General features: G+C 36.4%; 1 protein-coding gene across 1 annotated transcript; it reads left to right on the top strand.

Moving 5' to 3' along the window:
• The first annotated feature begins 2,776 nt into the window (after window positions 1-2,776).
• Window positions 2,777-11,898, top strand: scyl1 (SCY1-like, kinase-like 1). The gene is made up of 18 exons (XM_048176061.1): window positions 2,777-2,979; window positions 3,741-3,881; window positions 4,220-4,342; window positions 4,428-4,648; window positions 6,056-6,146; window positions 6,270-6,425; window positions 7,102-7,260; window positions 7,387-7,494; window positions 7,704-7,817; window positions 8,079-8,234; window positions 8,346-8,534; window positions 8,664-8,739; window positions 8,840-9,034; window positions 9,470-9,588; window positions 9,722-9,802; window positions 10,305-10,646; window positions 10,792-10,870; window positions 10,986-11,898. The coding sequence occupies exons 1-18, from the start codon at window positions 2,872-2,874 to the stop codon at window positions 11,108-11,110; spliced, it is 2,583 nt and encodes an 860-aa protein (XP_048032018.1). The 5' UTR covers window positions 2,777-2,871; the 3' UTR covers window positions 11,111-11,898.
• Window positions 11,899-11,968: the final 70 nt, after the last annotated feature.

The raw sequence follows: 11,968 nt of genomic DNA, 5'->3' as shown, positions 1-11,968 counted from the left end.
TTTTTCTGTTCCTAGCCTTTACAGAAATATTACACTTGAAAAACACTTTTGGGTTACAATTTCTTTATATTTTAAAATGAAACTGTTATTTGAACAATTACACCTTCTTGAGCAATCAATGTGGTAATATGTTTTTTAATTAATTATATAGAATTCCAAGCACCAGAAGTACTCATCCCCACAGTCATGTACAGAGGGAAAGTGCTTTATTTTGAGCTCAGAAACAGATTTTTCTATCATTTAAAATGCAATAATGCATACATAACTATCAAATATGTTATGTAAAAAATGAATAAAATATTATATAAATATATATTAAATATTTATATATATATATATATATATATATATATATATATATATATATATATATATATATATATATATATATATAATAAAGTAATGGCCCTGGGGTTGTCACTGGTGTTACCATTTAACAAAAATCTCTTATTTTGAAATAAAAATCACACTGATGACATCACTTGACTTCCCTTTTCATATTTCTTGAAGATCTATGAAGAAAGGCCCATGGAAAGTCCACTGTCTCTCTTCAGTTATCAGAAAATCATAATTTCATAAGAGATTTTTAGTTGAACTCACTGGTATGACCTACTTTATTGTTAGGGAATTTTAAAAAACTAAAACACAAATGGATTAAACTACTTAATTATACCATGACTGACAACATGTGGTTTGATACCTTGCAGCAGCCATTTTGTAAAATGCTTTTTTCATGACAATTGCCACTGGTGTTACTGTCACTGGTGTCACCTTATTATGGGTAACACCAGTAAAGATCAGTAACACCAGTGACTCCCATGTATAGATAAACTAGTACTAAGATTAGGTGATTCTAACTTTTCTCTCTCATTGTTAATCGTCCTTGGGGCAGGTATGGCTAAATTGAGTGCAGCTGAGAAGCAGCGACTTTACAGACAGCGTATTTTACAGACATTTTTAAAATGTTTGATCTTTTACTGACTGCTTTCACAAAGTGTCAATGATAAGTCTTTGTATACCAAATGTAACAATTTAGTCTCATCTACTTAATTATAGTTGAAGAATAAGGATCTTTGGTCTTGTGTATACGTCACTGGTGATTCATTGTCACTGGTGTTACTGTTTTTGTCTGTCACATTAAATAAAATGTGTCACGTGACAATAATTTTACATCCATTGAATTCTGCTACACTCAAGAATTAAGATTTAAAGGATTGCATCATTACTTGTTTATATCTGTTTTTTAAATATTTTCATTGTTATAGCAAATAAAAAATTTGGGGTTGCGCAAATGAACTAACATCATTCAATCACACTTTTAACAAACCTAATTAAAATAACACATAATCTCCTTATTTTTTGCATTATCATTATTTTTCTGTAACTCTGACTGCATGTGCTGAAAAAATTGAGAAATAATATTTAATAAAAACCTTTAAAATGGCCAGAGAAGTAATGTAACTAAAACTTAAGAAAATATTTACAGATGATCAAATATAATATTGCATTAATAATTTATGGTCTGAAAAATCTACAGTGAGGATTGGAAATTTGAGTCTGGAAAAGTATTGAATTTTGAAATGTAAAAGGTGTAGGAACCCTGATGCTAGTGCGGTTCCGAAGAACTCCGCATGATCAAAGAATATACACCGACAAGAAGCGAAACTCAATAGAACGTTCCATTGCAACACCGGCGCCCAGCAGCGGCCCTGCGTTTCCGCCATTTTGGGGTGAAAGCGACTTGGCAGTCCACTAGTTTCTATGGCAATATCAGCTGCTTTAATAAAAAAAAGTACATTAAAGCTAAACCTTAATGATGACAACACATAATAAAATACTAGTGATCATCAAATCCTTTTAACAGTTTATTTTTACAGATTGTGTTTAAGTCTTCCACTTTTTCACAAAAGCTTTCTAGAAACCCAATCCTTTTTATGTTAAAATTCTTTGAAGTTCAAGTATTAGCATTATAAACACTGAATTAATACCAACATATTAAATTAAGGACATGCATCAGAAAAATTGGGAATGTTGGACAATAAATATATAACAGAATACAACAGCTTGACAGTAAACTGTTTTTGCAGCGTTGTCTTATATTAATGTCCGTTAAAGCAAGACTATGTAAACAAACAAAAAAACACAGCCACTGTGTCCAAAAGTGGCAATTATGGGATAACAGACACAGCAATGCATTATGTATTATAATATCATTGTTTGTAACGTGATCCAGTGGATTAAAACGTATTTCAGACCTAGTGGTAATTTATTATATTACTCCACTAGGTCTGCCTATACGTTTTAATTCCCTGGATCACACTACAAACATGATGATCTTAACTTTATTAATTATTAATTTACTATTAATAGTAAATATGTAAAGTTGCATAACATGGAAATACTCAATAAAGTAGGCTAACTACGTTACCTCATATGTTAATGGTTGGATTCCACAACTGATCACATAAAACATATACAGGTTAAGACAATACAACATTTACTGTAGGTGTCATAAAATTTACTGAATTTGAGAAATCTTCTATTGCGTTTCTGATTTGGCAGTGAAATTCGCCGATTTTAGTTTCGTAAGATGTGAAGGATTCTATGGTCCAGTTAGTATTTTCACCCCATAATGGCGGCCGCGCTACCGGAGCGCCATCTAGTGTCTGTTATCCAGAAAGCATCAGAGTTTCGCCTCTTGGGTTCTAACTTCTAAGCTCTTTGGCATGATAGCGCACAAAAAGGCTCTCATGAGGATTTAGGGTCACGTGACCTCTGCTTGGAGGATTCTCGGTTGTCGGAACAGGTGCGCCCTCTATTGGTTCGCTGTGCATCCTACAGCAACACCGTGGGCTCGACTGACGGGGAAGGATGTGGTCCTTTTTCGCACGGGATCCTATCAAAGACTTCAACTATGAAATTTTACCAGAAAACCAAGAAAAGTCAGGCATATGGACCCTCAGTCGGGGAAAGCGCAAGGTAAAATGACTTGACATATTAATATAAAGCAAATAGTGTCCCAGCAGGCCGCTGAAGCCTCGGTCTAAAGTTTAGCTGCATCCCACTTAGCATTGCGCATCAGCGAGTAAAACAGCAAAGCCGAAGTAGCAACTCAAAAACACATATAATTTCTTTGTAAGGTTGTATGTTTTCATATCCAGGGCTCAGTATCGTCTGGGGCGTATTGGTTAGATAATATGACTATTACTTACAGCAACATTTCTTTTGTCATCCTTTAACATCCGTAACATTGCTGTGGCCACGTCAACAGAAAACTGCAGTCACGTTAAATAACTGAAATATTATTTTGGTACTAAGCACAATGATTAACATTAATTTATGTGACACAGTCTTTTTTGTATCGATAAACACACTGCCATCACACTCTTATAATTATGTATGATAGCAGTGAAAAGCTGCAGTGTTAGTGTTTACTGTACACGTGTCCTGACAGCCCATTATAATAACTTAATCTGATCACCATTTACCAGAACTACTGGCATATTGTATCAATAAACGTTTTAGATTGTTATTTACTAAGATTAATAAATGTTGATCATCTTCTGATAAACATCAGAATCAGATCAATCATCAGCATAAAATGTTGATGTGGCTTGGTTTATTTGAAATCTAGTAAGTCAGGATATTCTGGTTTTGCAGTTTTCCTTAAATTGCACTGTTCTTCTTTGCCTTATACAGATGAGTTAACTTTCCTAACTTTTTCCCCCTCTTTACTCCAGACCACTGGTGAGCCGGTGTCAGTCTTTGTGTACGAGGTTTCACAGGGAACAGAGGAGCAGACACAGCTTGCTAAAGCTGCTTTCAAACGCACAAAAACTCTCAGACATCCCAACATCTTGTCCTACGTAGATGGATTGGAGGTAAGGACTTCATATGGATGAAATGAAGTTGTTTATCAGTGTGATGGTGAATCATAAGGAGGTTGTTCTCTTCATACAATGCCTCATCTTTTCTTGTGCCCTCATTTCATCTTGATTATTCAGGTTGAGGTGAGCTCTTTGTGAATGTAACCCCTTGTCAATAATAGACTCTTATTGTAAGAAATAATCCCTGAATAAAATATCATATAATAAAATCATTTTAGTCACTTTATGTTAGTTGGAGATTTTACACAAATGTTTTACGTTTTAGATTCATTCTAATTGTAATTATTAAAAATGAATTTTTATTAAAACTTTCTTTCCTGTTGGGACATCAGACCGAGAAAAGCTTGTACATTGTCACCGAGCCAGTGACCCCTCTGGCTGCACACCTGAAGGTCCAGGCGGAGAAGGGAGGTGCGAGTGATTTAGAGGTGTCATGGGGCCTTCATCAAATTGTGGTAAGTTGAGAAGTGAAGACATGAATTAAAAAATATTAATTTATTAGTTTAGTTATATGGTTTGCTGTCTTTACTTTCCCATCAGAAAGCGCTGAGCTTCTTGGTGAACGACTGCCATCTAAATCATAATAACTTGGGCATGTGGGCCGTCTTTGTGGACCGTGCTGGTGAATGGAAGCTTGGAGGGTTGGATCATGTGAGCTCAGACCAGGGAGACTCCATCACCTTACCCCCACCTAAAGTGATCAACCCTGACCTGGAGAGATATGATCCCCCAGAGAGCCCCGGCAGTGGCGGAGAAAAATGGTAACTTGTACAGGCAGAACATTTTTGTTTTCTAATTCTCTTTAATTGTTTTCAGCCCAACTATTCCATGTAGGCTATTTGCATTTTCTAAATGAAGACTTTAGATATTCAAAGACGGTGCACTCATACTTTTATGAATGGGAGAAAGTGCAACGCACAATATGGGGAAATAAGTCCCGCCTTCTAAATAAAAGAGCCAGTCTGCAATTGGTACAATTGCTGTTGCCTTTAGAAGCTGTGGTTGCTATAGAAACAGACAAGTGTTTTGAGACATGTGTTTATGACTGCATATGAGCATTGGCTGGTCCAGCCTGGGGAAAAAAAAAATTGTCATGATTTGAGTGTTTAGAAACTATATTTATGAGACAGTTATTGTTAGATTTCATTGGTGATTTCAAATATGAAATTTAATCATAAGCTCTGTGAACAGCTTTGGAGAATTTGATGTTTCCCCTTTCAAAGAGATAGGAACTGTACATCTTTGGTTTTTGCATCTTTGCAAAAGATGGCAACCATGTGAAAAGTCAACTTTGGTTCACTATCACTCAAGTCCTAAACAAGAGTGGAGGTTGGGGGCCATGGCCCTCATTGACCGAAGCTTGGCCACCCTGCTCAAAATTGCTGTCTCTTTTAAAAAAAAATCTTGACCAGAATTGAGTTTTAGATGTAGATGTAGATGTAGAAGACCACAACACACAGGAGACTTTTTAGGTACACACCCAAACTTCTCCTTAGTGCCAGGCGCAAATCAATCAAGAACAGCAGATATATGAAATTGCTGAACAGTTGGGTAAATACAACATAATTAAATGTGGAGATGATTAAAACAGCGTCAACTTAAAATAATGAATGTATTTGGTATATATGCATCACATTTATGAACATTGCCCTCAAATGTATATGCTATGTGAGCTCACAATATAAGGCACAAATTAAATTTTTTTCTATAATTTAATGCACAAATAAATGCCTGTTCCTTTGTACTCGAAAACAGGTGCCATTTTGCACAAGTTGGCAGAGTACAAAAAATGGATCGCATTTAATTGTGTATATAAAATTACTGATTTTACATTATGGCATTTGTTTTATGTGCTGGGGATTTTTGAAACAGATTTACAGTTCAGGTTTAAGAAAAAAAAGTCAGATTCACTCTGTATTATTTGATCTATTCGATGACTACAAGTACAATTACTTGTATTCATTTGTGTTGTAGGCACTAAAACAGTCCAGTACTTTATAGTCTATCTCATTTTTTTTATGTTTGAATAATAAATATTTCTGTGCCACCCTAGACTGGTTGCCACCCCTATGAAAATACCCTGGCTTCGCCACTGGACCTAAAATGTTCAGTAAAATGCATATGTAATCAGCCATAGCTCATTGTTGTGTATGTCTTTATGATCTCAGGACAGGGGATGTGTGGCGTCTTGGTTGTCTCATTTGGGAAGTATTTAATGGAACTTTACCACGTGCCTCCTCGTTACGATCTCTGGGCAAGGTACCAGATCATTTTTGATTAGTGTTAACTGCAATAATAGCTTTGTTTAGTAGTTTTTAGAATGACAAACAGATTTAAAGCTATTTATCTAGTCTTCTAAACCACCATGTTTATTTCTCACAGATTCCAAAGCAGTTAGTGCCGCATTACTGTGAGTTAGTGGGAGCAAACCCAAAGATTCGTCCCAACCCTGCTCGGTTCCTACTGAACTGTAGATCTGCTGGAGGCTTTATGAACAACAGCTTTGTGGACAGCTGTCTGTTTCTGGAAGAGATACAGGTATTTAAAACTGTTGTGTATTCATCTTATTCTGTGAGCCTGTATTGTGTTGTATTACTCTGTCATTCAAAAGTTTTTATGTTTTTGAAAGAACTCTCTTATGCTCACCAAAGCTGAAAATACAGTAATATTGTGAAATATCACAGTTAAAATTATATTGTTTTCTATTTTATTATATTTTAAAATGTAATTTGTTTCTGTAATGCAAAGCTGAATTTTCAGCAGCTATTTACTCTAGTCTTCAGTGTCACATGATCCAACATTTAGTGGTGAAGAAGCATTTCTTCTTATTATCAATGTTGAAATTAGTTGTACTGCTTATTTTTGTGGAAAGTGATACATTTTTTTTTAGGATTCTTTGATGGATAGAAAGTTCAAAAGAACAGCATTTATTTGAAATAGAAATCTTTTGCTACATTGTAAATGTTTACTGACAAGTTTGATCAAATTAATGCATTCTTGTTGAATAAAAGTTTTTATTTCTTTAAATTGGCGATACTCTGTTAAAGGTATAATTCAGATATTCTCTTAGTGCATGTTACAAGTATAAAGGTTTTCTTGCAAATTATGTATTGAATGATGTTTTTCTGTGTATTGCTTTGCACTGTTTTATGTATTTTCATTAATACTTGGTCAGATAAGTGACTTAAATGTTTGTTTGTTTGTGTTCATGTAGATTAAAGAACCTGCAGAGAAGCAGCAGTTTTTCCAGGACCTGAGTGAGAATCTTGATTCTTTCCCTGAAGATTTCTGTAAACATAAAGTGCTGCCTCAGCTCCTTACAGCCTTCGAGTTTGGCAATGCTGGCGCTGTCGTTCTTACACCGCTATTCAAGGTGATAGACATTTTTGGTGTTGCTTTGACCCTTACCCATGTTGTACATTATGTTCAGTTAGGTTAGCATCCTAACCTATAAGCAGCAAGTTCCTTTAATACCATTTTGTTATTTTGTTTGTGCTAGGTAGGGAAGTTTTTGTCAGCTGAGGAGTACCAGCAGAAAATCATCCCAGTCATAGTGAAGATGTTCTCTTCTACTGACCGTGCCATGAGGATACGATTGCTACAGCAGGTATACACGACTTCATATATATATATATATATATATATATATATATATATATATATATATATATATATATATATACATTTATATTTATATAGTTTTTGTAAGAGCTTCTACGTTACAGTTTAGTCATACAAAAGTCTAATCCCAACTCTCTGACTCTCTCATACACACTTTGTCAATTCTAAATGAATTATTTTTTTCTTTTTTGTCAGATGGAGCAATTTATTCAGTATTTGAATGAAGCAGCAGTTAACTCCCAGATTTTTCCACACGTGGTTCATGGTTTCACAGACACAAACCCTGCCATCCGAGAGCAGACTGTAAAGGTATTTGTATTTTTATTTTCTTCTCTCCTCTCGAGGGTTTTAACACTCGGTCAGTGTAACTGATAGCAGCATACTTTTACATTTATGCATTTAAATGCATTCAAATGGACTTATCCAAAGCAAATTACTTTTTATTGAAGCTCTTCAGTTCATGCTTTCCCTGGGAATTGAACCCATGTCCTTGGTGTTACCAGTGCCATGCTTATTATACTTTAATATGTTTTTAAATTACTTTTCTTTTAATTTCTCTTGTTCCTGTAGTCCATGCTTCTGTTGGCCCCTAAACTGAATGAGACCAATTTAAATCAAGAGTTGATGCGTCACTTTGCACGACTTCAGGCCCGGGATGATCAGGGCCCCATCCGCTGCAACACCACTGTTTGCCTGGGCAAAATTGCCCCCTACCTCAATGCTGGGGTAACTTCAACTAACAACCCATATTCGTCTATTTATTCAGGCATATTTTTCTTTCTAAATGACAATCTTGTGTTGTTTTTCCCTTTGATTTTTTTTTTTCTTTTTTCTCAGATGCGCCAGCGTGTACTAATCTCTGCATTCTCACGGGCAACTAAAGACCCGTTTCCTGCCTCGCGTGCAGCAGGCGTGCTGGGATTCGCTGCCACCCATCAGTACTATAGTGTGGCTGAAAGCGCCAATCGTATCCTGCCCACACTGTGCACACTGACTGTGGATCCAGACAAAAACGTCAGAGATCAGGTAAAGAAAAATGCACGGCAGGAGTTGAGGTACACAACGACACAGTATCTATTTATATATTCTGTGGTTTGGGTGTATAATCCGTCATTTTTGAAAATTACAATTCACAAAGTGTTTTTTGTCCTGTAGGCATTCAAAGCCATAAAAAGTTTCCTTAGTAAGCTGGAGACAGTTTCTGAAGACCCTTCTAAACTAACTGAAATAGGTATAGCATATTTTGTCCCGTATGTTAAAGGGATTGTTCATTAAAATGCAAATTCCAGTCATTTCAAATGATGTAATGTAATTAAATGGTTCAATTGCAGAAAAGGATGTGACTTCGTCAGCTCAGACAGGAGGGTCGGCTGCTACATGGGCAGGATGGGCAGTAACAGGTGTCTCATCTCTCACCTCCAAACTCATCCGAAATGCTCCGGCTGGTTCGGAAGCACCACCTGCTGAAAACAGCACTGCCTCTCTACCTACTGCTGCACCTGTATCCACAAATAATGCAAACAAAGGTGTGCAACAAAGATCTTATTTGTCAGTTGCATAGGTCATCAAGGATGTCAAGGAAGTATATCTTAGGATAGCAAGTTATATAACCAGTTGCCACTAAACAAATGTACATACTCAAAACAACTTTTGCATTTACATTTACAAAAAAACCTTTTCATTCTGAGATTTTAAAATAAGGATAGCATATTTATGTATGCAAAAATAACTTATTTGCATTTTTATGTATGAAAAAAAAAAATCTGTTTTATGCATAGATTTTAAAGTGTGATTTGCTTATTAACATTTAATAACCTATTTAATAACCTAGTTTTCAATCTACCAAACAGCTTTATTCTACAATCATAATCTTAGCCAAATATTCCTTTTTAAAAAATAAATAATAATTGAAATGAGAGGTGCTGAGTTGTTATCTCATCAGCTTCCTCTTTTCCTTTTAGGCCCAGAAATGAGAACGCAGACTTCCAGTGCACGTAGGATTCAGTCAGAGACATCAAATGAGGAAACGGTGGAGCCAGAAGGAGATCGGTGGGATGATGAAGATTGGGGAAGCCTTGAGGTGACTGATGGTTATTCAAATTATGCAAAGTCTCTATAGTGTTTTTTCAGTGCTTGACCTTTTATACTATGAAAAGTTAGCATACACATGTATACTGAGAAATTTGAATAATTCCTTATCTGTGTGAGCACAGGACCCTGAGAAAGTACAAACAGATCCAGACGATTTGCATTCTGATTGGTCGGCAGTGTCCTCAACACAGAAGAAAAGCAATGTAGGTGATTTCTATTTACTGACATGGAAAAACATGACAGGTTATATATTAGGGCTGCACGATATATCGTTTTAGCGATGTGCGCATCCACAATAGTAACATCGCAGGATATGGGATGTCTAGTATAGGGATCGTTAATCTTTACAGAGTCGGACCAGACATCACATTTCAAAACACACATGATTCTCTGATTAATTGCAAAGTTTGACCATCATACAATGAAAGTTTATAATTTAAACATTCAAGAGATTTTAAACAATCTGAGAGCATGAATATGCGAAAGAGAACTCAATTCTGAATGTGCGGCTGTTTTCTGTGTGTACACACACACAGAGCAGCACAGATGCACATGAACACCGAATGCCATTATCTTCTTTGTCTATTTGTGCCTGAATGGACAATATAACATTTTATGTGCATTTATTCAAATTTCACTTCACAAATAAAGAAATTATGTTAAAAATGATTTATTAACTGTTATTCACTTGTTATCTTTCCATAGGTGGGTCGGAAGTCCACAGAGGCAGTGAAGAAGCAGAGTTCCGATTGGAGCTCTGGCTGGGATGCCGATGACAGCTGGTCTAACGAGAAAGACGCAGATGGTCAGGGTCAAAGTTCACCTGCTGATGAAGGCTGGGGTAATGACTGGGATGATGAAGGGGGTCTAGCTGAGAGTTTCACCCCAACGCCTCGAAAAAAATCCTCAACTGGGGCTTCAAAGAGTGCCAGTTTAAGCTCTGCACAAGAAGGAGTACGATTGGCCAGCGAATATAACTGGGATGCAGCAGAAGGAAAATCAACAACATCAGATCTGTTCTCCAGTGTGTCACAACGAAGTGCTATGGTAAGGCTCTGGTGGAGGAGATATAGGTCATATTTTCTTTAATTGTTAATTTCTAAAAGTGGCGGAACTTGATTCTGGATTATAGTTCCAGCCCAGTTTAATCCCGGCATGTCACTGAAAAACTGTGTATGTTTTTGGTCCACAGAAGTCTGATGGCTGGGACGCAGACAGTGCAGGAGACTGGGGAACAGAAGAAAACTGGGAGTCACTGGATGGAGATCAGGGTCAGAGACTTTTTTTTTTTTTCTCTCCAGGTTACACATTGAAGTGTATTTTAAATTCAGATTAATTTTTGTGTTTTCAAAGCCTGAATAACCACACTTTCTCTTGCTCCCTTAGGTTTAAGTAAAGCAGAATTGTCAAAGAAGAAACGAGAAGAAAGGCGAAAAGAGCTGGAGGCCAAACGGGCAGAGCGCAAGGCAGCAAAGGGTCCTCTTAAACTGGGCGCACGCAAACTGGACTAAGCACTGGAGGTGCAGCAGATCATTGACTATTTGAAGATGAAGGGACTGCGAGATTTTAAAGAAACATTCCGTGATGTCAGAGAGGATGACGAGCCTCACAGATGTCTGTGTGTTGGGCAACTTGGAAGAACTGAAATTCTGACTTGGGAACAGCTGCCACACCATAAACTATGATATTCCTTTACTCTCCTCACAGTACTATGATTGTTATATTACACAATATCATAGTTTACTGAGTGTGCATGAACTCACTGCTTTGAGAAGTATTAGGAGTCGAGGGAAATTTGAACAATATAATCCTAGATATCTTTGTATGTATGTACACTGATTATACATTAAATATGGGCCGCTTTGCCCTGAATGTGGACTTTGAGGACTTTTGAAAATGGATGATGCAGAGAAACTCAAACATGCTGTTAACTTAATCATGATCCGAGGTGGGACAATGTCATTACTAGCGCATGTATAAACACAGATGAATATTTTCAAAACAAAGAATTCAGTGGACGAATTGCAGCTCACGAAAGGCATTTTATTTTCTTTGTTTGCCATACGACACGGTGAGGTGGATGTTCCTGTTATTTTTGTTTTGTGCCTTCTTTTTCGTTCCTAGTAGGCGGTATTTTTATGTTGTAAAATAAACTAATCAACAGATGATTTTGTTTTTATTTAATGAGACATTCGGTGCAATATTTTCAAAAATGGGTAATTCATGTACTGTATACACACACACATGTAAAATTCAGCTTCATATGTACGATAATAAAGAGGAACAGTCTGTCTTTGGAGATGCGCCGTACACAATCTTGTTGCAATGTTTCAAAGAATTTAGTCCAGCAAATGATAAAGGTCTAACTG

This window comes from Megalobrama amblycephala, linkage group LG23 (assembly GCF_018812025.1).
Source record: "Megalobrama amblycephala isolate DHTTF-2021 linkage group LG23, ASM1881202v1, whole genome shotgun sequence".
Classification (NCBI taxonomy): Eukaryota; Metazoa; Chordata; class Actinopteri; order Cypriniformes; family Xenocyprididae; genus Megalobrama; species Megalobrama amblycephala.
Note: the sequence above shows the minus strand (reverse complement) of the source record. Positions and strands in the feature narration are given on the sequence as shown.

Bases quoted from the DNA above. Each gene is read 5' to 3' on its own strand.
- scyl1 (XM_048176061.1), top strand. From the start codon at position 2,872: ATGTGGTCCTTTTTCGCACGGGATCCTATCAAAGACTTCAACTATGAA. The intron at 6,147-6,269 runs GTACCAGATCAT...TATTTCTCACAG, and splicing joins CGTTACGATCTCTGGGCAAG to ATTCCAAAGCAGTTAGTGCC. The intron at 8,235-8,345 runs GTAACTTCAACT...CTTTTTTCTCAG, and splicing joins CCCCCTACCTCAATGCTGGG to ATGCGCCAGCGTGTACTAAT.